General features: G+C 45.3%; 2 protein-coding genes across 3 annotated transcripts; both read left to right on the forward strand.

Moving 5' to 3' along the window:
* Window positions 1-2,908: 2,908 nt before the first annotated feature.
* Window positions 2,909-7,520, forward strand: taf5l (TAF5-like RNA polymerase II, p300/CBP-associated factor (PCAF)-associated factor). 2 transcript variants are annotated; one of them, XM_030093488.1, is made up of 5 exons: window positions 2,909-3,089; window positions 3,507-3,648; window positions 4,211-4,315; window positions 4,680-5,443; window positions 5,758-7,520. In XM_030093488.1, exons 2-5 carry the CDS (start codon window positions 3,510-3,512, stop codon window positions 6,553-6,555), a joined length of 1,806 nt encoding a protein of 601 aa, XP_029949348.1. In that variant the 5' UTR covers window positions 2,909-3,089; window positions 3,507-3,509; the 3' UTR covers window positions 6,556-7,520. The 2 variants fall into 2 exon arrangements, with proteins under 2 accessions (XP_029949348.1, XP_029949347.1); XM_030093487.1 differs by having other exon boundaries at window positions 2,909-3,075.
* Window positions 7,521-9,302: 1,782 nt separating this feature from the next.
* On the forward strand, window positions 9,303-19,210 carry capn9 (calpain 9). Its single transcript, XM_030093486.1, has 20 exons — window positions 9,303-9,572; window positions 10,528-10,597; window positions 10,693-10,811; window positions 12,753-12,886; window positions 12,971-13,139; window positions 13,243-13,326; window positions 13,602-13,687; window positions 14,057-14,131; window positions 14,624-14,784; window positions 14,993-15,150; window positions 15,930-16,138; window positions 16,351-16,387; window positions 16,481-16,561; window positions 16,831-16,888; window positions 17,609-17,673; window positions 17,790-17,858; window positions 17,943-18,021; window positions 18,363-18,479; window positions 18,573-18,631; window positions 18,909-19,210. The coding sequence occupies exons 1-20, from the start codon at window positions 9,366-9,368 to the stop codon at window positions 18,933-18,935; spliced, it is 2,064 nt and encodes a 687-aa protein (XP_029949346.1). The 5' UTR covers window positions 9,303-9,365; the 3' UTR covers window positions 18,936-19,210.
* Window positions 19,211-20,254: the final 1,044 nt, after the last annotated feature.

The following is a 20,254-nucleotide window of genomic DNA, read 5'->3' on the forward strand; positions in this document are numbered from 1 at the left end:
CTAGTTGAATGACCCCTCTGTCACGGGCTGAGGGCGTCAGTATTGTTTCACTTGGACTAAGCAGCTGTGAGGAGGGTGGTAGGAACCCTGCACACTAAAAAACTCCAAATGTGCGGACTGCTTTACTGCATGTGTCACATCATGATGTAACATTGTTTAGCCACCATTAGATTCATTATCTCGTTGCTATCCGTCCTTCACACAGCCACTGGAAACAAAAGTAGGCGAGTTCAGTCCGACAGCATGCTACTGGGAGCAGCATTTTATGACGCCTCGCGCTAGTCCTCATGGGAACTGTAGTATTCTTTCAGGCAAAACACTACCGCTTTTGTCCACTGGCGCCGCCAAAATCAACGAAAACTGAAAGTTCCTTAGTGTTGCTTTAAATTAAAATGTGTGCGTGATTAAATGTACTGGCAAGGTTTTGAATCCCTTGAAACACTGAAATAAAATGGGCATCACAATGAAGCTGTTAAGTTCTTCTCTTGATATCTTGAGAAGATTACACCTTTATTCTTGTAAGTTCTAAGTGATTTGTTGAAATTTACAAGAAAAAATAAAGAACTTGTAAAGAATATGATTATGGCTTATCGTAATGCCATAAACTATATTCTTAGTTTAGGTAATGACAAACATCCTGTTGCAAAATGAATCTGTGTAACAAAATTGTCAGAATGCTTATAACACACTACACTGAGACAAAAAATAAAACTAAAACTGATTTCCACTGACTGTTATTATTGTTATTATTATTATTATTATTATTATTATCATTATTTTTATTATTATTATTATTATTATTGTTGTTGTTGTTGTTGTTGTTGTTGTTGTTGTTGTTGTTGTTGTTGTTGTTGTTGTTGTTAAGACTGAAAAGATTTTTTGTCAAAATAACTCTAGACTGGACCTATAAAAGAATATTAAAATAATTTGAGCTTTTAATATTCTTTTTAGGGTCCAGTTATTGCCCATAGACATTTAAAGTATTTTTTTCAGAACAGTATTGACTTCAATTGTTGTTGTTTGTTTGTTTTTTCTTTTAATTAATAAAATGCAATTCCTGCTTCTTTCTTCTCCCCATGCCCATTTCTCTCTGTTGCTTGTGAGATCAGACATGGACAGTGGGGGACAGACTGTTTGGACCGGTGTTTCAAATTTCCTGGTTTCCCAGTCATCTGGTGACCACCTGTTTTAGGAACTGTCTGAGCCTCCCCGGCGCTGTCAGCTGGATCAATGACGTATAGAATTAATTCTATACGTCATTGAGCTGGATAGTCTCCTGCGCCCTCTTGTGGACACAGGGAAGAATTGTACGGTAAATTACATGGTGTGCGTCTATTTCTGAGGAGCATGGATTTACAAGTTTGACAGAATAGAAATGGGTATTTTGTGACGGGTCTATGATAGATATCTTTATTATTGACGCAAAGCTGTGTAACATGTTGGTTTTATGACTTTGGAGCATGAATTGCCTGTTCTATTGCTTCTGAAGAGTAGCTTATTTTCACTTATGTTTGTGCACATATGTGATTTGCCTTCCCGGCTGACAGCAAAATTACTGTATGCATATTTATTGATATATGTCTGTTTTTAATGAAAGATAAATCAAAAATCCTTCTTGTGTTTAAAAAACAAATATAAATGTAAAATAGTCTTGAAACATAGAATATATATTACAGTTACTTTCCATTTTATTATCTTATTGTACTCCTCAGTGTGAAAGCTGATATTATGAACGCTGTGGGAAATACTTGACCCACCCATCCACCCATCCATCCATCCATCCATCCATCCACCCATCTACTATACCACTTCCTCCTGTTCAGGATCACAAGGTGCTGAAGCCTGGTGTAGCTAACTATGGGTGAGGTCCGGATACCCTCTGAACAGGTCACCAGTCCATCACAAGACAAACACAGAGAGACAGAGAATAACAGACACCAGCATTCATATATATGGGTAATTTAGGGCCATCAGTTCACTCCACATGACTCTATATTCACCTCACATGTGAGGTGAATATTCACCTCACATTCACTGTGAGAGAACAACCAGAGTACCTGCAGGAAACCCACAGACATACCAGGAGAAGTCAACCCCACACTGAAAAGGTCAGGCCAGTTCTTGAACCTGGACCTTCCCAATGTGAAGCTTCAGCTAACCACTGTACCACTGTACAACTCCACTAATTAGTCAGTCTTGTTTGAATTTAAAATAGTTCCTCCACTGATTAACAAGGGGTCCCAGCAATTTGGATAGTTACGTATGGCATTATTGTGTTTTTCACATCTGTAGTTTTTGGTGGTATGTTTTTTTCTTTGATTTTATTTTGAAACTTCTTTTTTCCTGGGTGTGTTTTATGTGTTTTTAATTAAGGGAAGTATTTGGAGCATCAAGAAAAGGAAGTTAAAAAAATTATCATGCATTTCGATAGAAAACTCAGATTACAATGTTGACTTTTTTGGTCTCTTGACAAAACTATTTCAATACAATGTTAAGATTAAATCAAAATTCGAAGTGCATGTTATGATGAACTTGTTTTTAACATCCTTTTTTCTCGAGAGGCTCTAATACTCTTCCATAAAGTCTTTCGTGTGTTTCATTACAATATCTATTATATGTTTGTGTGTTTGTTTGTTTTATTTCATTCAGTTCATGTAAATACAGTCACCAAACAAGAATGAAAGGGAGCGGAAAGAAGACACATCTTATTATGTCTGCCCCTTTATCCCCAAAAAAATCAATTACAAAAAAAGTAAAATCAAGAACAACAATAACAACAAAGAAACATGAAAGTATATACGCATGTATGAGCGCCATCTATGAGCGCCACCTCCCTCACTTCTCCGCTGGGTGGCGCCGTGGTTCTTCGGGACGCTCGCGCTGCTCCTCCGCGCCGAGAGAAGAAGGAGTTAGCCTAGCATGGTGGGTTTGGTGGAGGCTGAGCGGGGGGCGGACAAGCACGATGGAGCGGCACCGAGAGGACGCCGCGTAGCTTCAGCTCGAACCCGGGACGCTCTCTCACTCTGTCGGCGTGGACACAGTAACTGAGGACGGAGAGAGACGCCGGGACATGCAGTGAGTTGAAAACGGATAATCCCGCTCAAAGTTCGAGCCGCCGGGCCCTCCACGGCTAACTTAGCCACTTAGCTCGGTACCCGCCTCTGATCTGGACACTTGACAGTGTCACCAAGGCTCCATTCACAGCCGAGGGGCGTTTAGAGCTCGTTGGCCGGGTTTTTAGTTTTTCACTGTTAGCGTTTTAGGGAAAGATTGAAATGGTCTGCGTCGCCGGGCGGTTAGCTCGAGCATGCTGAGCTGAGGAGTGTGTAGACCTCCTGGAAGAAGACACTCAGATTCAGCTCACGGGAGCGTGTCTCTCTCTCTCTCCTGGAAGTGTAGCTTCAGACTGAACCTGCAGTCGGGCAGTTACATATAATGACTGTAGTCACCGCCACAGTGACAGGTATTGTGCGCGCCGGGCGTGTGACACTCTTTCCCTCCTTCAGGTCATGAAGCGGGTTCGCACCGAGCAGATCCAGTATGCCGTGACTCAGTACCTGAAGAGGAGACAGTATGTGGACTCTGACGGCTCCCTGAAGGGAGCCAAGCTCTTCCAGTCCGCTGAGGAGATGGCCGCCAGCCTCACAGGTGAGCGATCTGCACAGAGGGCACCAGATTGTGGCTGTTTACACTAAGCTTCAAATGACAACGCATGGAAAAGTTCAGCGTTTACACTGCAACATTTTGAAAACGATGTAGTGAGCATGTAGGACCACTAGATGATGCTGTTTGTTGTTGTTGTTTTTTTTAACGTGAAACCACACACGCCTAACAATACACTTTAACAATGGGAAAACATGGATATTGGCATGGACAGCCCACCAAGTTAGATTATTATGGTGACTGTCAGCTCAGACAGGTATCCAAAAGGTTTCATTTAGAGTGACTCTGAGCAGCGTTGTTGTGTAAACCAACACTCAAAGTGCAGCGAAAGTTTTGTCTTCACTTGAAAATACTGTTCACTGAATTTTAGTCAAGTATTTCTGAGCTAGTCTTTTGCAGGAATTATCACCTTTGATTTCATGATTCGAACAATCTCTCGTTTCTTAATCACATGTAGTCCGCACCGCAGTAATAGTGTTTCCAGTGACGTCTTGCCTACACTCAGATGAGCGTCTTGCTGTTTTCTGTCTGGTCTCCCACTGAGCAGTGCAGACGGAGTCGGGCTGTGCCAACGTGGTCTCTGCCGCGCCCTGCCAGTCGGATCCACAGCAGTACGAGACTCAGTTCTCCCGGCTGCGCTCCTTCCTCTCAGGTATGACACACACACTGTAAAGTCATTCTCGGTGAGCAAAAGAGTGTTATTTTGATCAGAGCAATACGATAATTCTTACTGCACAACAGCAGTGTTGCTAATTTAATCTTGACATTTAAATATTGTGAGAGAATTTGACTCTGATACATGTTTTGTTTTTTGTTATTTTCTTTTGTTTTTTTCATCCTGCTAACCCAGAGATAGAGAAGGAATTCTTTATAAACCCCTGTGGATCCTCTGAGTAGAAGTTTACAGTTTAATGAAGTAAATTTGAGCAAACACATATGTGGCTTTTTCCACATTTTCCAGATTCTTTGGTTGTTTGTCTGCCTGGTTGAATTTTCTGGTTGTCTCCTGCAAACAGAAGCAGATATCTCCTGGGCGAAGGAGGTGAGCTGCATCCTCTACCCTCTGTTCGTCTACCTCCACCTGGACATGGTGCGCTGCGGCCTGAAGGGGGCGGTGGATGGTTTTTACAGCCGTTTCCACGGCGCCTTTCTTCAGGACAGCGAGCAGCGGGCCACCATCGAGCAGCTCCGCCACGTCCTCACCGCTCAGGACGTGTCGGCCAACCCCCGGCTGAGCGCCTTCCTGGAGCACAAGTACGTGATTCACCTGACGGAGCCGGCCTACAGCTACCTGCTGCGCTACCTGCAGAGCGAGGACAACAGCGCCCTCTGCAGGGCGCTCGGCACCCACATGCAGCTGGAGGTCACCGCCTTGAGACGAACGGACTACCAGCTCTACGGAGGAGCCGGGGGGGCCACCGCCGCCCCCAACTCCACCTCCTCGTCCTGGGCGGGCGTGGACGGGATGGACGGCGGGGAGGGGGTGGCGGTCCCCGCGGGGATCCCACAGAGCGAGGCGGCGCTGGACGCCCTGCAGGACTGCATCAAGAAGGTGCGAGAGGGCCCGCCCTCGCTCACCACCGTCTGCTTCTACGCCTTCCACCACACGGAGCAGATGCTGAACACGGCCGAGGTCTCGGCGGACAGCCGGCTGCTCGCCGCCGGCTTCGACAGCTCCACGGTGAAGCTGTGGAGCCTCCGGGCCAGAAAACTGAAGGCCAGACCGCATCAGGCCGATGTGTCGCACATTCGCCTGGCGTGTGACGTGCTGGAGGAGGAGGTGGGTTCATTCTCCCAGAGCTCTTTAACGCAGTGTGATGCCAATCAGAAACATAGCTGTGTGTTTGAAATTACAGGGAAGCATGTTTTCAGAAGGCATGTAGGATGATTTTGAGGTTAGATTCCTCGATAGATTGCGTTCATGCATGTTGGGACAGACGGCGGGAATAGCCAGTGATAATGAGAGGCGCTCTGGAAGGGACCGCTCATGTAGATGAAACAGAGCCGTGCCAGCAGCAGCTCGTCCTCCTTCACAGCTCAGACATTTTCTGCTTCTGACAATGGATGAAAGTCCCCTCTCCTTCTCTGTCTCAGGTGGACGAGGAGGACGGCTCAGGCAGTGAGATCAAGACCCTGCGAGGCCACAGCGGCCCCGTGTTCCGCACCGCCTTCCTGACGGACAGCTCGGGCCTGCTGTCGTGCTCCGAGGACACCACCGTCCGCTACTGGGACATGGGCAGCTTCACCAACACCGCGCTGTACCGGGGCCACGCCTACCCAGTGTGGGACGTGGACGTCAGCCCGTGCAGCCTCTACTTCGCCAGCGGCTCGCACGACCGCACGGCGCGCCTCTGGACGTTCTCGCGCACCTACCCGCTGCGGCTCTACGCCGGACACCTCTCCGACGTGGACTGCGTCAAGTTCCACCCCAACTCCAACTACCTCGCCACCGGCTCCACCGACAAGACGGTGCGTCTGTGGAGCACCCAGCAGGGGGCGTCGGTGCGCCTCTTCACGGGACACCGCGGCCCCGTGCTGTCGCTGGCCTTCTCGCCCAACGGGAAGTACCTGGCGTCCGCCGGCGAGGACCAGCGGGTGAAGCTGTGGGACTTGGCGTCGGGGACCCTGTTCAAAGACCTGCGGGGACACACGGACAGCGTGGGCAGCCTGTCCTTCAGCCCGGACAGCTGCCTGGTGGCGTCCGCCTCCATGGACAACTCGGTGCGGGTGTGGGACATCCGCGGCTCGCACGGCGGCGCGCCGGCCGACGGCTCGTCGGCAGAGCTGGTGGGACTGTACACCGGGAACACCAGCAACGTGCTCAACGTCCAGTTCATGGCCTGCAACCTCCTGCTGGTGACCGGCAGCGCACAGGAGAAGGCGGAGCAGTGAGCCGGGACCGCGTCCATTCACAAAGCAAAAATCCGGATCATTTTTCAGTTAGAATCTGTCTCTTCCGACGGAAGGACGCACAGAAACGGCTCGATGGAGGGTTAATTCCTCTTCCTGCAGTGAAAAAAAACCACTCGATGGTCAAACTGATCAGAATACTAAATTTAATTCTCCAGAATAAGCATTTTGAAGGTTTAAGGTAGACTTAAGATTATAGAATGGGATTTTTTTTTTTGGTTAAACATCCCGTGAATGAATGTGAAAGTCTGTCGTTCTTCTTTGGCCTGGTGGTTTGTTTCTGAATCGCTCTTCATTCTCTGCACCGTCACACAGCTGGCCTTCGATCTCAGTTTGAGCACTTTCGATTTAATGTGATTGGAGTAAAAGGGACGTGAGCTCTGAAGGCCAGACGTTAAAGCTCAGAACAGGAACAAACCCCACACGTCTTCATCAGAAGCCGAGACAGCTGCCGCGTTTCCCATCAGCCTTGTAGGCGGACGTCCTTCTCTTGATGACTTTCTCTTATTGGTCAGTTTCCCCTCCTGGTGGTGACGATCCTCGCTTGGACCAACTCGGCAGGACGAACAGTTCCACTTCATTTCCAGCCCCGGGTTTGACGGTGCGCTCCCCGATGAGGCCGGCCGGCTGCGTCCGGGTCGCTCTGTAAGAGACGTTTGCCGTCGGCAGTGAGCAGAAAACCCTCCGGAAGCTGAGCGCCTGTTTCAGTATTAATACGGAGGAAGTTTTTTTTTCTGTCAGTAACTGTGCAATGCTTAAAAATTGTAAATATATTTTTGTAATATCTCGGCTAAAGCTGAATGAGGGCTTAAAAACACAAACTTGAGTTCGTTTTACTACCGAGTCTTTGGTTTTCAGTCTGGAAGTTTAGGTTTTTATCACTGTTGGTGAATTTTTCGTTCTTTCTGTAGCCCGGAGGCCAAAATAAATAACAGGATTTAATTGAACTCCACGTCTTTTTGTATTTGATGTCAAACGCACATCTCTTTTCCCAGCATGCCCTGTTCTGTGGTTTGGATTGTTGAGGCAGAAAGATAAAGAATAAGTCAAAAATTAAACATTTCTTTTGAAATAAATGAAATTATTGGATTTAGATTAAATCAGATTAAAATAGATTTGATTAAGAAGATGAGCGTTTCTCTGAAATAGTAGGAATCTTCACTTTTTCTTCAAGAGGCACCAGATAAGTGTCTTTCTCCCTTTATCCGCTATCAAAGCTGATGTTGGGTTGTGTTGAATCTCGAAAACGTAGGTCTGTTTTGTCGCCTCTCAGATTAATATCTGACCTGATCTCGGTCATTCCTGCAGTGACCGGCTCTGTTTCAGTTTTCATGTTTCACTGTGGCAAACCAGAGTCGACCGCTTTGGCCTGCAGGAGATGAATGAATGAATGAAGTTTAGCAGGAAATGAGCCGTTGTCATTCCACGTGCTGCTAAAAACGAGGTGGAGGAGGAGACGAGAAAAGTGGACGACGTCTGCATTCAGCTTCTTCTTTCTGAGTGTGATGCTTCTTTTAGTTCGGTGACAGCTGAAGTTAGATGTTCTACAATCCTGAGAATGTGAGGAAGTAATGAAATGAGTCTGCATCAGAACATGACAGGACCCTGCTCAGCTCAGGAACCAGCATGTTTCTCTCTCTGGTTTTGGTCTGATTAAGGTCACTGCGTTTTGAATGACTGTACAGATCCACACACTGCTCACACTCCGCTGTGTGTGTCTGAACTCACACTCTGCTATGACAGGAATCCAGCGGCGGGCCGGCAGGAATGTGGCCGTCACACCTGCCGGCGCGGCGTCTGGCAGCAGGCACACCTCAAACCGTGGAGAAAAGGCTCTGGGACGTCGATCCGTCCTCTGGGATAGGCCTCTGAGCACCCACAGAGGAAATCTACCTGATGCCGTGTGGTTGAAGTCGTTTCTGCCTTCTCTACCCCGTTATCTTGATGTGTCACTTTTTGAGATAAAAACCGTGAACAACATCAAAAATTAGGACGTTTTGAGTGGCTGTGCTTGCATTGTGCGATCATTTTGGAATAATAGGAGATATCACAGCCGCATTGTGTCAGGAAGAAGTAGAACAGGGTCTCCTGAAGTACCCAGTGGGTTTATGTTAGACCTGCAGTACCAGAACCACCTGCCCTTGTTAAATTTGAAGGTGTTGCGGTGGTTCATGCTCTTGCTTTACGTCCTCTCCCCGTTAAGGAGTTTTCTCCAGGTGCTTCATAAACACCCGTGACAATAATGCTGTTGTTGCTAAAAAGGGCTGGAAGGTTTGAAACAGGAGGATGGAGCTCATGTTATGCTGGGTCTTAACATCAGTGGACATAATGAGATGAGATGATCCAATCTGACAAAAACACTAGGAAGAGACTTGACAAAGAAACGACCTCTGCAGTCACTTTGGGTTGAATTTGCTCTGAAAAAAGAAATGCAATCGGTTAAACATGATTTTTCTAACGACCTGCGGAAACACGTCACAACTTTCTGCTGGATTTATTCAAGTGAGAGAAACATCCCATTTAAAGGTCTGACTGACACTGTTTTCAGGTATGTGGTGCACCTGCTGTCAAACCTTCTGGAATGACTGTTTCCTGTCTTGCTGGCCAAGCCCGAACAGAGAGCGAGCGAGCGAGAGAGCGTCACCAGGGGCGAGGTTTGCAGCAGGAGGATAAACCAGTTTCTGTCTGGAGGGTGTGGACCTTCCAGCCCGACCCACTCTGCCCACAGGCTTCACACACTCGGCAGTCGACTCTCTCCATCGCACCTCGCCTCGCCGAGCGGAGCCGCCAACATGCCTCTCCAGTCCACGCTGTCGGGGAAGGGCTCGGGCCCCCTGCAGGCCGAGAGCACGCAGTGGGACGGGAAGTCCTTCGACGAGCTGAGGCGGGAATGCCTCCAGAACGGGGTCCTGTTCGAGGACCCCGACTTCCCCGCCGCCGACGCCTCGCTCTTCTACAGCCAGAGCACTCCCGTCAATATCGAATGGAAGAGGCCCAAGGTAGGGCAGCCTCTGGGAGTTATGCTTTTGACAGGCTGAATTGGTAGACATGTCTCAGAAAAGGCGTTGAGGTGTGGATTTCTGTAGCTTCAAATGCATCAAACCAAAATAACTTCAACTCAGCTTTTCTCGCTGATGTCAGTCAAAATTTCGTAGTTGTTTTCAAAAGAAGTTCAGCCAACTTGTGTTTTTGAAACTAGCAGATGTTATAAGTGTTTTAACTTAAATGAATGAATGAATGAGGCTGCACTCTGCTTCAGGAGGCTTCGGTTCCTGCTTCATTCAGCCCTGTACTGAAGCCGTCCCAGAAGCAGTGCTTTGTGGGTGTCGGTGTAAACTCTTAAATTAGCAGCGTTAATTGACATCTAAATGAGTAAACTGAGGCGAAAGCTTATCTCAACTTTGTTTTTAGCGCTTTCAGCACAAAAAAAAAATCAATTAGGTGTTCATGCTCACTGCGGCAAAACCAGTTCTGCAGGACAGCAGTGTAAATAGAGCCAAGAGCAGAGCAAAGCTCCGCTCAGCAGACTTTATCCCCATGAATCTCGCTGTCACTTAGCCTGGAAATGTTGACAGAATTAATACCTGCTCAGTAACCTGTGCCTGAAGGTTTACTTTGCTATGAGAACCTGTGTGAGGTTCTGGTCCTCCATGCCGAGCTGCAGGAGCACCGGCCCGACGAGGGCGAACAGGAAAACGTATGGCTCCCGTCGGTTACGGTTACTACGCATTTCTGCGTTGGGCGTTCCTGTCGGAGCGAATGCCTGGGCTGCCTGAGCGCAGTGTGTGTCCTGTGCCGCAGTAACTGGGATGTCAGGCTGATTAACAGGCCTGGAATGTGAACACGCCTATCGATGGCAGCAGCGTCCCCTCTCTCCTGCCGCCTGACGTTTGAAAAGACAAACCAGAAAACAGCCCGTGTCTCTGTTTTGGTTGTTTTGGCCGCTTTTTGCAGGAGTTCTGTGAAAACCCGAAGTTCATTGTGGGCGATGCAGACAGGACGGACATCTGCCAGGGTCAGCTCGGTAAGTGTTCTCGTCGGAATCACGAGTCGTCTTAAGGCGTTCTTCATCCCTCCTCTCATCTTTAGCGCCTTGATTTGACCTTGTGCCGTCCACAGGGGACTGTTGGCTCCTCGCAGCCATCGCCTCACTGACCCTGAAGAAGGACGCCATGAACCGAGTGATCCCACGGGACCAGGACTTTGACCACAGATACGCTGGAATCTTTCACTTCCGGGTACGAAACTCCTGTTTCCAGAGAAAAGACATCCTTCAACTCCATCCATCCATCCATTCATTCGTTATTTAATTCATTTTGGACAATGTGCATGTTCTCCCTATGCTGCTGTTTTCCATAATTCCAAAAAAACGTGCATGTCAAATGGCGTGTGCACGTGTGTGCCCATCTGCAACCGATAAGTGGTTTCAGTGAATTCTGATCGATGTGGATTTGTTGTTGCGTCATGTTCAGACAGTATGCCTCACCCAAACAGGCTCACAGGCAGGAGGAAGGAAGAGCTCCAACCAGAGCAGCGACACAAATACCAGACAGCGATACCGAACAAATAAAGCAACCGGCTGGGTTTTTTTCCACTTTTAAACATTTCTAATTCATTCAAACCCGTTTTCATCTTCAAGACTCAAAGGAGAGTCTGTTGCTTTCAGTCTTGCTTTAAGCTAAATATTTTCTTTCAACTTGTAAACTTTAATTGTGCCAATGTTGCATAATGAGTCACTGCAGGATTTGTGTAGTAATTCAGCCTCCCTGAAAGCAGCATGAATCATGTGACCGAACGAGAGTTCATCGTGCAGTTAGATGGTTTCACTCAGCCTTTTCTGGGTTAGTCACCGGAATACCACACCTGACTGTTACCTCATGATATCTACAAGCCTTAAACTCAGTGTGAAAAACCTGTAAACATGATAAAAGGTCTTCAATCCTACAGACGTCAACTCCATATAGTTCTCCATATCTTGCTTGAAAAGTCTCTAAATGGGAAAAACTTCTCGTTGGATTTCTGTAGAAGTTCAGCTGCATGTTACTGAGCTCCCTCCCTTCCGTACACTTTTGTGGTTAAAAGTATAAAGGTGACTGCATCAGTCATGTAACGTGACTGAAAGAGAAAAGACGTGGTTCAAAACTCACCTACGAGCAAAAAAAAAACATTTCTGTCGAGTTTGCATGTTTTTCCTGTGCTTGCTGATGGTTTCTCTTGGACCTCTGTGATGATAAGTAAGGTAATATATGTACTTTCTTACTGTACCTGAATAGACTTTTCAGGTACTTGAGTATTTACTTTTTCTGATAACTCACCACGCTTGGAGAGTTCAGAGTTCTGAACACTCTATGCCTTACATTTTTCAAAAGTGGCTCGTTTCTTGCTTTCAACTCCCGATAAATGACAAAACTTTACTTGTTAAAAGAAATGATGGCTTTTTTAAAAGGAATTATTGATTTGTATGAATTCCAGGCTGGCAGCCTTCTTTTTTTTGAGTAGATAATTTAGTTTCTGTCTCTAAACTGAGATAAAAATTCAATCAATTATTCATTTTTGTTAGAAAAGTAAATATGTTTAATTTGTACTGTCACCCAATTCTTTTTTTCTGCATTCATTGTACATGACTCATTGTATTTTTAAATGGAGAAGCTATTGATTCATCAGTCTCAACAAATTACAATAAATTATATTCTTTTTTTTTTATTTTATTTAACCTTTATTTATCCAGGAAAGTCCCACTGAGATTAAAAACCTCTTTTTCAAGGGAGTCCTGTGAGTTGCAGAGTTACAAATTACAATAAATACACAGTATAATAAATTACAATTGAAATGAAGAAAAACATTTGAAATAATGAAAGTGTTGAAAAGTGTAAAACTGTCCAAAATTACAACATATTTTACAATTATTTTACAATTTTAAGTAAAAAAAAAATAGACTGAAGTTCTTACTGAATAACATGAAAACATTAGAGTTGTGAGAAACATTTTGGTAACTTGAAAAAGATGTTTTTTACTCGGTTTGTTGGCTGAATAGCTTTAGTCCTGGAGCAGAGGATGTGAAAGACGGATGGATGATGGATGGATGGATGATGGATGCTGAATTGCATGAAGAAAGGTTTGTTTTGGCCCTCTGCGCCTGCACCAGGTCGGGTTCACTGAGCTTCTCTGTTGCTCCTCAGTTCTGGCAGCACAACAAGTGGCTGGACGTGGTGGTGGACGACCGGCTGCCCACCGTCAGAAACAACCTCATCATGCTTCACTCCGCCTCCAACAACGAGTTCTGGAGCGCCCTGCTGGAGAAGGCCTACGCCAAGTCAGTCCGTCAGGCCGCACGCTTGGCTGCTGGCAGAGGACACACACCGGAACACACGCTCACGTCCACCTCTGTCTGTCCCAGGATGCACGGCAGCTACGAGTCGCTGAAAGGCGGCAGCACCATGGAGGCCATGGAGGACTTCACCGGCGGCGTGGGGGAAATGTACGAAACCAAGAAAGCTCCGGACAACCTGTTCGCCACCATGAAGAAGGCCCTGGACCGAGGCTCCATGATGGGGTGCTCTATTGATGTAAAGGCCTCAAGTTCCAAAAAACATCCTCTAAAATTAAATATTCTGATCATTGTTAGAATATTTAATTTTCCCGTCCTCAAGGTGCTGTGCTTTTCTCCAGATCTCCAGCTCCGCAGAGTCCGAGGCCAAGACGGCCACCGGCCTGGTGAAGGGACACGCCTACTCCATCACAGGCCTGGAGGAGGTAAGACTTCCTGTCAGGAGTTACTGACGGAAACAGGATGAGCGCGGCACAGTCTGCTGAACGGTGAAGGGAAAGCACAGAGAAAGCTTTTTACTCCTGCTGGGAATTCAGGCCAGATTCCACACCTGTCCTCTCAGTTTACTTTAAAATAGGATACACTTTGATTCTGAATCTAATTTGATTTTTTCTTCTATCGTTTGTTTCATTGCTGGTTTATGCTTTTTCATATCATAATGAATGACGTCATTATTAAGCCACCACTGTTTCCTTTTCAGGTGACCTATCGAGGTCGGAAGGTGAAGCTGATTCGGATCCGGAACCCCTGGGGTCAGGTGGAGTGGAACGGCCCCTGGAGTGACAAGTAAGCTTAAAGAACCCCTCAAACCGCTGCAGGACACACATGAACACACCTGGAATGAGATATCATGCTCTCAGGTTGTAACTGTAGATGAAGAAAAGAGCGGTTGACAACAAAACGTGTCAAAAATATTCCCAAAGAACAACACCGCAGAGCGTGAGTGGAAACAATCCCGTGATTTGTTCAGTTTGGATCCCGGCACCACATGTTGAAGTTCAAACAACTCAGAAGTGGATTTGACGCCATTCTAGAAAATCTATTTTCATGGTTTTATTTGACATTTCAAAACTCATTTTGAATTGTCAGAGATGGTGAAGCCTGCCGTTGGTCACTTTATTCAGAGACTGTGTTGGGCTTTTTTTTCTGTTTCAGGTCGTCAGAGTGGGATTATGTAGACCGAGCAGACAAAAGCCGCATCCTGAACAATTCAGAAGACGGTGAATTCTGGTGAGCCTCGCACAGTAAATTAGCTTGAAAGGTCCCAATCCTGTGGTTTAATTTTTATATTTGCTAATGCTGAGAGGTTTTTCATATAAAGATGATGCACTACAGGCACCTTTAAAGTTTTATGGGGAGTTATATTATATTATATTATATTATATTATATTATATTATATTATATTATATTATATTATATTATATTATATTATATTATATTATATCTAACATCTATGGACAATGTTTTTACTATTTCCGTTGTTTTTAAAGTGTCTGTTCTGTTATTATAGTAATATAAACTATGGACTATACAATATTTATGAACTTTCAACCATTAGTAGTGACACAACATGAAAAAGAACAATTCAAAACTGAGATCTGTAGTAAAAAGGAGGAGAAGAAGCCGAAGTGTGTGGTGGCGCAGTCGGTCGGCCCTGACCGCCTCTCGTCCAGCTGTTTGCCAGCTGCGGCTCGGTGATGTGAGGATTCCTGTGACTTCAGGATGGAGTTTGAAGACTTCAAGAGGAACTATGACAAGGTGGAGATCTGCAACATGACCCCCGACGCCCTGACCGACAACACCAAGCGGCACTGGGAGGTGGAGGTGCTGGAGGGAAGCTGGATTCGCGGCTCCACCGCCGGAGGCTGCAGGAACTACATCGGTGAGACCAGCCGATCGACCAGTCCACCCCAGTCCTGCTGACGCCGTCTGTCAGGATCACTCTGAGTGAATGGGACTTCATTTCACTTAGATGTAGATGAAGTTAAAAGACGAAGAAGCTGCGATGCTTGAGAGCAGCAGCTCCAGCAGCTGAGGTCTTTGTGTGGAGACTGATCAGATGAGCCGAGACTCGCTGTGCTCTTTTCCAGACACGTTCTGGACCAACCCGCAGTTCAAGATGAGGCTGAAGGACGCCGACGACGAGGACGACGTGTGCAGCGTGGTGGTCGCCGTGATGCAGAAGGACAGACGGAAGCTGAGGATAGAAGGCAAAGACCTGCAGACCATCGGCTTCGCAATGTACAAGGTCAGAGGAGAGCCGAGCGTCTGGAGCTCTGCATACATTCAGTCTGCAGAGAAAATGGAATTAGAATAGAGAAACTAAATCCAATTTAACCCTGTTCCCGTGATCATGGGTAATGTTTTCTTTCTTAATATTTTAATCTTTGTTCCAAATGTGCTGAATGCTGCATTTGACAGAGATTTCTCTTTTGCAATTTGATCATATATTGATTTTTCCGTGAGTTTTGCAGCAACATCTTTCAGTTTATTTGGAGAATTATCTTCTGTTTTTACTATACTTTTGGCCTCTTGTTTTTTTTTTTTTTTTTTAAACATATTAATAGGAAAAAGTGTTTTTCCACATTTCACAATTCTGTCAGTGGTCTGGTTTAATTTTTTTGAAATTCAAAATAGATGAAAATATTTCAAATGCACAGCAGCGGTTCTATTGTTGTACATGTTCTATTTTCAGAGAAAAAAATGGTTTCATTGAATTCCGCATCATCCTATTCTGTTTTCACATATGTTCTACACAATGTCCCAAAATGCAGGAACCATTCTGATAAATATCCAGAGGCCTGATACAGAACCCTGTGGAACATCCTTGTTGGAATGAATTTCTGGCAAATTCCAGTGTATTTCAGACTTCTTAACAGATTTATTTTGTTTGTTTTTATTTTCACAGGCGTATTTACCAGTGACTTTGTAAAAGAGTCTGTGGTGTTTATACATACTCTTCGAGACATTCGGATTAGTTATTGTGAAGTTAATCTCTTGTGTCTCTCTGTCTTTCTGTCGGTTCAGGCTCCAGATGGGGACGACTATTTGTCGAAGGACTTCTTCAGGTACAACGGGTCCATCGCTCGCAGCAAGACCTACATCAACCTGCGCGAGGTGTCGGAGCGCTTCACGCTGCCCCCCGGGGACTACGTGCTGGTCCCCACCACCTTCCAGCCCCACAAAGAGGCCGACTTCATCGTCCGAGTCTTCTCCGAGAAGAAGGCAACTGCTTTGTGAGTGTCGTAATCAAACTTAGTCGAGAACCTTTAAAAGAAAGGCAAAAAGGACATACAAGCTTTTAAGGACTAAAACGTATTTGTCTGAGTTAATTTGAACAATGACAGGTTTAACTTATATTAAGTTGGATTTTTGTATCGTAGCCTGGTAAGAGAAGCATTTTAGTGTCCGGTCAGCCGTCTCAGAAAGCTCTGGTCTGGTTCCACAGAGAGATGGGGGACACCATCGACGCTGACCTGCCAGATGTAAGTAGGCCGTGCAGACAGTGCCGGGCTCCGCCGCTGGCTCAGACACACCGCTGACTGGACTCAAACTGATGCTGCAGTTGTTTCCTCCAGCCGCCTCCGCCCAGCTCTCCGGAGGAAGAGACCGATGAGGAGAAAGGCCTGAGGAGGCTGTTTGACCAGCTGGCTGGAGATGTACGTATACGATCTGATCTGATACAGCACAATGAGTGATGACACAACGTGATTTCATGTTTGATCATTTGTACGATCCGTTATGCTATGATACAGTGCAATTCAGGATTCAGGGTGAATACAGTGTGATGTGATGTATTCCATATGGTGCCATATGACACAGTATGATACGGTACTTTACCGTTCACCAACAAATTATGCAATAAAATGCATTTACCAAGAGTGAAATGTGTGTCAATTCATCCTCTTTTTCCCTGTTTTTCCCTCAGGATAAGGCGATTTCTGTCAGAGAGCTTCAGCAGATGCTGAATGGAGTTCTCAGCAGGCGTAAGTTTACCGTCTTGCCCGTATTCTCAATTCCTTTGGTTTGACTGAGGGTGTGTTGTTTACCTGTCCAGGCTGTGTGTGTGTGTGAAGTGGAAATTCTGGCATGTGAGGAGTGAGTTCGACTGAGTTCCTGGCTCTCATGTCAACAAACAGGATGTGTTGTCACAGCTGTGTTAATGATTAGAAGAATATCACATTAAAGATCTTCAAGATAAGATCTTCATCAAGTGCTTGGTAGAAGAAGCTTAAAAATATCAAATCTGTATTGTGAAGAACATCAAAAAAACAATTTACTGAGTTAAGAACAGAACCAGGTTTGATTGTTCTAACACCATGAATTTCTATTTTCTTCTTGCATTTGAGGCTGTTTGTTTGTGATTAACACACATATTTGACAATGATGTAAATACTTTTGGTATAAACTATTGAATATTTTACCTGTACAAAGAGAACTGTGTCATCTCAGTCATTAAAGGATTCTTTCTTTAAACATTGTACCGCATAATATTCTTGCAGACTCTGTGCAAGATGTTCTAACACCACTGGAAATACTTTAGGCTTTGGTGTTTTGCTCAAGGGCACTTGGAGTGAACGGTATAGAACAGCCAGTCGTAGGATCAGGAGGCCATCAGACTTCCTGCTGCCTGGAGTGGTAAAGGATCAGATGCAGCGTCTTGCATGTTGTTTGCTCTGTGACCGTTTTCAAACCTTTCTCTCCAGGAAAAGAAATCAAGTTTGAGGGTCTGAGCCTCCACACCTGCCACAGCATCATCAACCTCATGGACGTATCCTCACTGAGACGAGCATCGAGGAAAACACAATCCACATCTTCAGAGATAGACTTTCTATCCTTTCAGACATTTTGTATTCTCCGAGGTTTTCCTTTGACAGAATGAACCAGGTTGACAACACGGGGATGCTGGAGTTCCAGGAGTTCAAGGTCTTCTGGGAGAAGATGAAGAAATGGATCGTACGTGTCGATTCTCGAGGAGAAACTGTAAATCGTGATGCTCTCTGAGGCTGGTGCTGTAAAGACTGACTCGTGTGATTGCAGATGCTCTTCCTGTCCTTCGACACAGACCGCTCGGGGAAGATGTCGTCCTACGAGCTCCGCATCGCGCTCAAAGCTGCAGGTTGAGTCAACGCCGCTCTCTTCCTACTCGGCTTTAAACTGTGAACAAACTTGGTTTCCTGAGCTCCTTCAGGACGAGCACTGACAACTTATAGCATTTAAATTCGTTGTCAAGTCATTACTTTTTCATCAAACTAAGCATTACAACTCAGCTTTTTTTAGATATAAAAAATAGTTTTAAATACAATCAGAACAAGTCTGAATGTTGCTTCAATATATTTTTTTTGCGTCAATATGCAAATTTCAGGGAAAACGATTTGATTTTCAAAATCTTGAATCAAGAACAGCATTTCATCCACAATAGAGACGTTTGAACAGGCTCTGACAGCGTCTCCATCACAGGCATGCACCTGAACAACGACCTTCTGCAGCTGATCGGCTTGAGGTTCGCAGACGGAAAGTACGACATCGACTTCGACGACTACCTCACCTGCATCGTCCGTCTGGAAAACATGTTCAGTACGTTGAAAAGACGACGCTGAAACGAATGCAAGCCCAGAGCAAATCTGTCTTCAGCATACATGAGAGGCTGTTTGTTTGTCTCTGATGCAGGAGCTTTCCAGTCCATGGACAGCTCCAAGAGGGGCCGGGTGAGGATGAACATCATGCAGGTAATGCGCCGGTCACATCCGAGCACACTGAGCCCATCAACACCGGGGACAGATACCGATTCACAAAACCCAGCATGCATACATTCAGACTGTGGACAGAAGCCAGAATGCAGCCCGAGAACATGCAAACTCCCCCTGTCCGTGCAGACACCAGCTGAGTGCCCCGGTCTCAGCTGGTGGACGAGGCTGAACCTTTTTGCCTGCTTTGTGTTCTCTCGCTCCGGTAATGTTCAGACTGTGGATCAGTTCTGACGGCCTCGCTGTTTCTCCCTGACAGTTCCTGATGCTGTCGATGAACGTCTGAGGAGAAGCTGAGGGCAGCCGGAAACCCGCTGAAGAACAAAACGCTGCCGGCGGCCGGGGATCGAACCGTGTTACAGCCACGTATACAGACTTGATCTTTCATATTCTCAACGTCTTGGGTTTAAAATGTGAAGCTGTGTCTGAGCTGCAGTGTTTACAGGAGCGGGGATCACGTTTTGATGTTTGCTGACTTTGGGGTTTTCTAGAAAGTTGGTTTATTATTGTTTTTTTTTTCTGCTCATTACAGAACCTGAAATAAATTTACAGTGAAGCGTTTTTCTTTGCATTCTGGTTATTCATCTCACTTTGTGTTCTCCATAAACCTTAAGAACACAGATGTTCGAGCAGATTCACAGAATCACACTGAAAAAGTTGATGTAACTTGTCCAACATTTCACTCTCTGCTCAGGATTACGGCACAAATATCATTTCATTAAAGAGACGTAAATCAGTCCCAAGTTTACTCAACAAATAGCAGCATTTTTAAATTTTTTTAAATCACATTGACAACATAAACGCAGTGTCAATATCTGAGTTGACTCAATAAGAGCTTAACTTTCAACAAAAGATAAATTATATCTACTGAAACTCTTTGTCTCCCAGTTACATCACATTCAGTGTTAAATATGTCTTTTAATGGAGCATCCGTCACTTGGTCCTCATTTTTCTTAGAGCCTTAAAACATTTGCTTCCAATCCATAAATATCTCAAATATTATTCCAAAATCATTTACACGGCAGTTATGTCAACCTTTACTCCTCATGGCAGAATGATTTGTTGTGGTGATTTATACTTTGCTTTAGTTCAATATTTTAAGAAGTGGAATTAAAATCACAGTTAATCAAAATGAATAAAGAATAATGTATGAATACCAAATGAGTTGCTATTTCTGAGACTAGAAGGACGACTCGACTGGAGGACGAGTGGAAAGTTTTCTGGATGGCAGAATGTGTGTCATACTCAGAAGACAGAGAGAAGAATGTCGACTGAACTAGAAAAACTGGATTTAGACTTTCCACACAACAATGGTTCTTTCAATTTTAGAAGTTTAGTGGAAAAATGACACAGACTTCATCAAAGAAAGAAAAAAATGTCAATGATCTCTCACTTTAAAGGCCTGAGAATTCACTCATTCATTTTTCCCTCCGGAAAATAAAAGAAATTCCAGAGTTTCAACCAGGAATGCTCCTGCTCAGAGTGTTATAGATGCTCTGTTTGCTTCACTCCTCTGAACTCGCTGAGGTGCAGAGCAGCAGGTTTGGGTTCTGGCGTTCCTGCTGGTGTACCGTGGGCGTGGAATGGAATTAAGGTGCGGACACG

Source organism: Salarias fasciatus, chromosome 6 (assembly GCF_902148845.1).
Source record: "Salarias fasciatus chromosome 6, fSalaFa1.1, whole genome shotgun sequence".
Taxonomy (NCBI): domain Eukaryota; kingdom Metazoa; phylum Chordata; class Actinopteri; order Blenniiformes; family Blenniidae; genus Salarias; species Salarias fasciatus.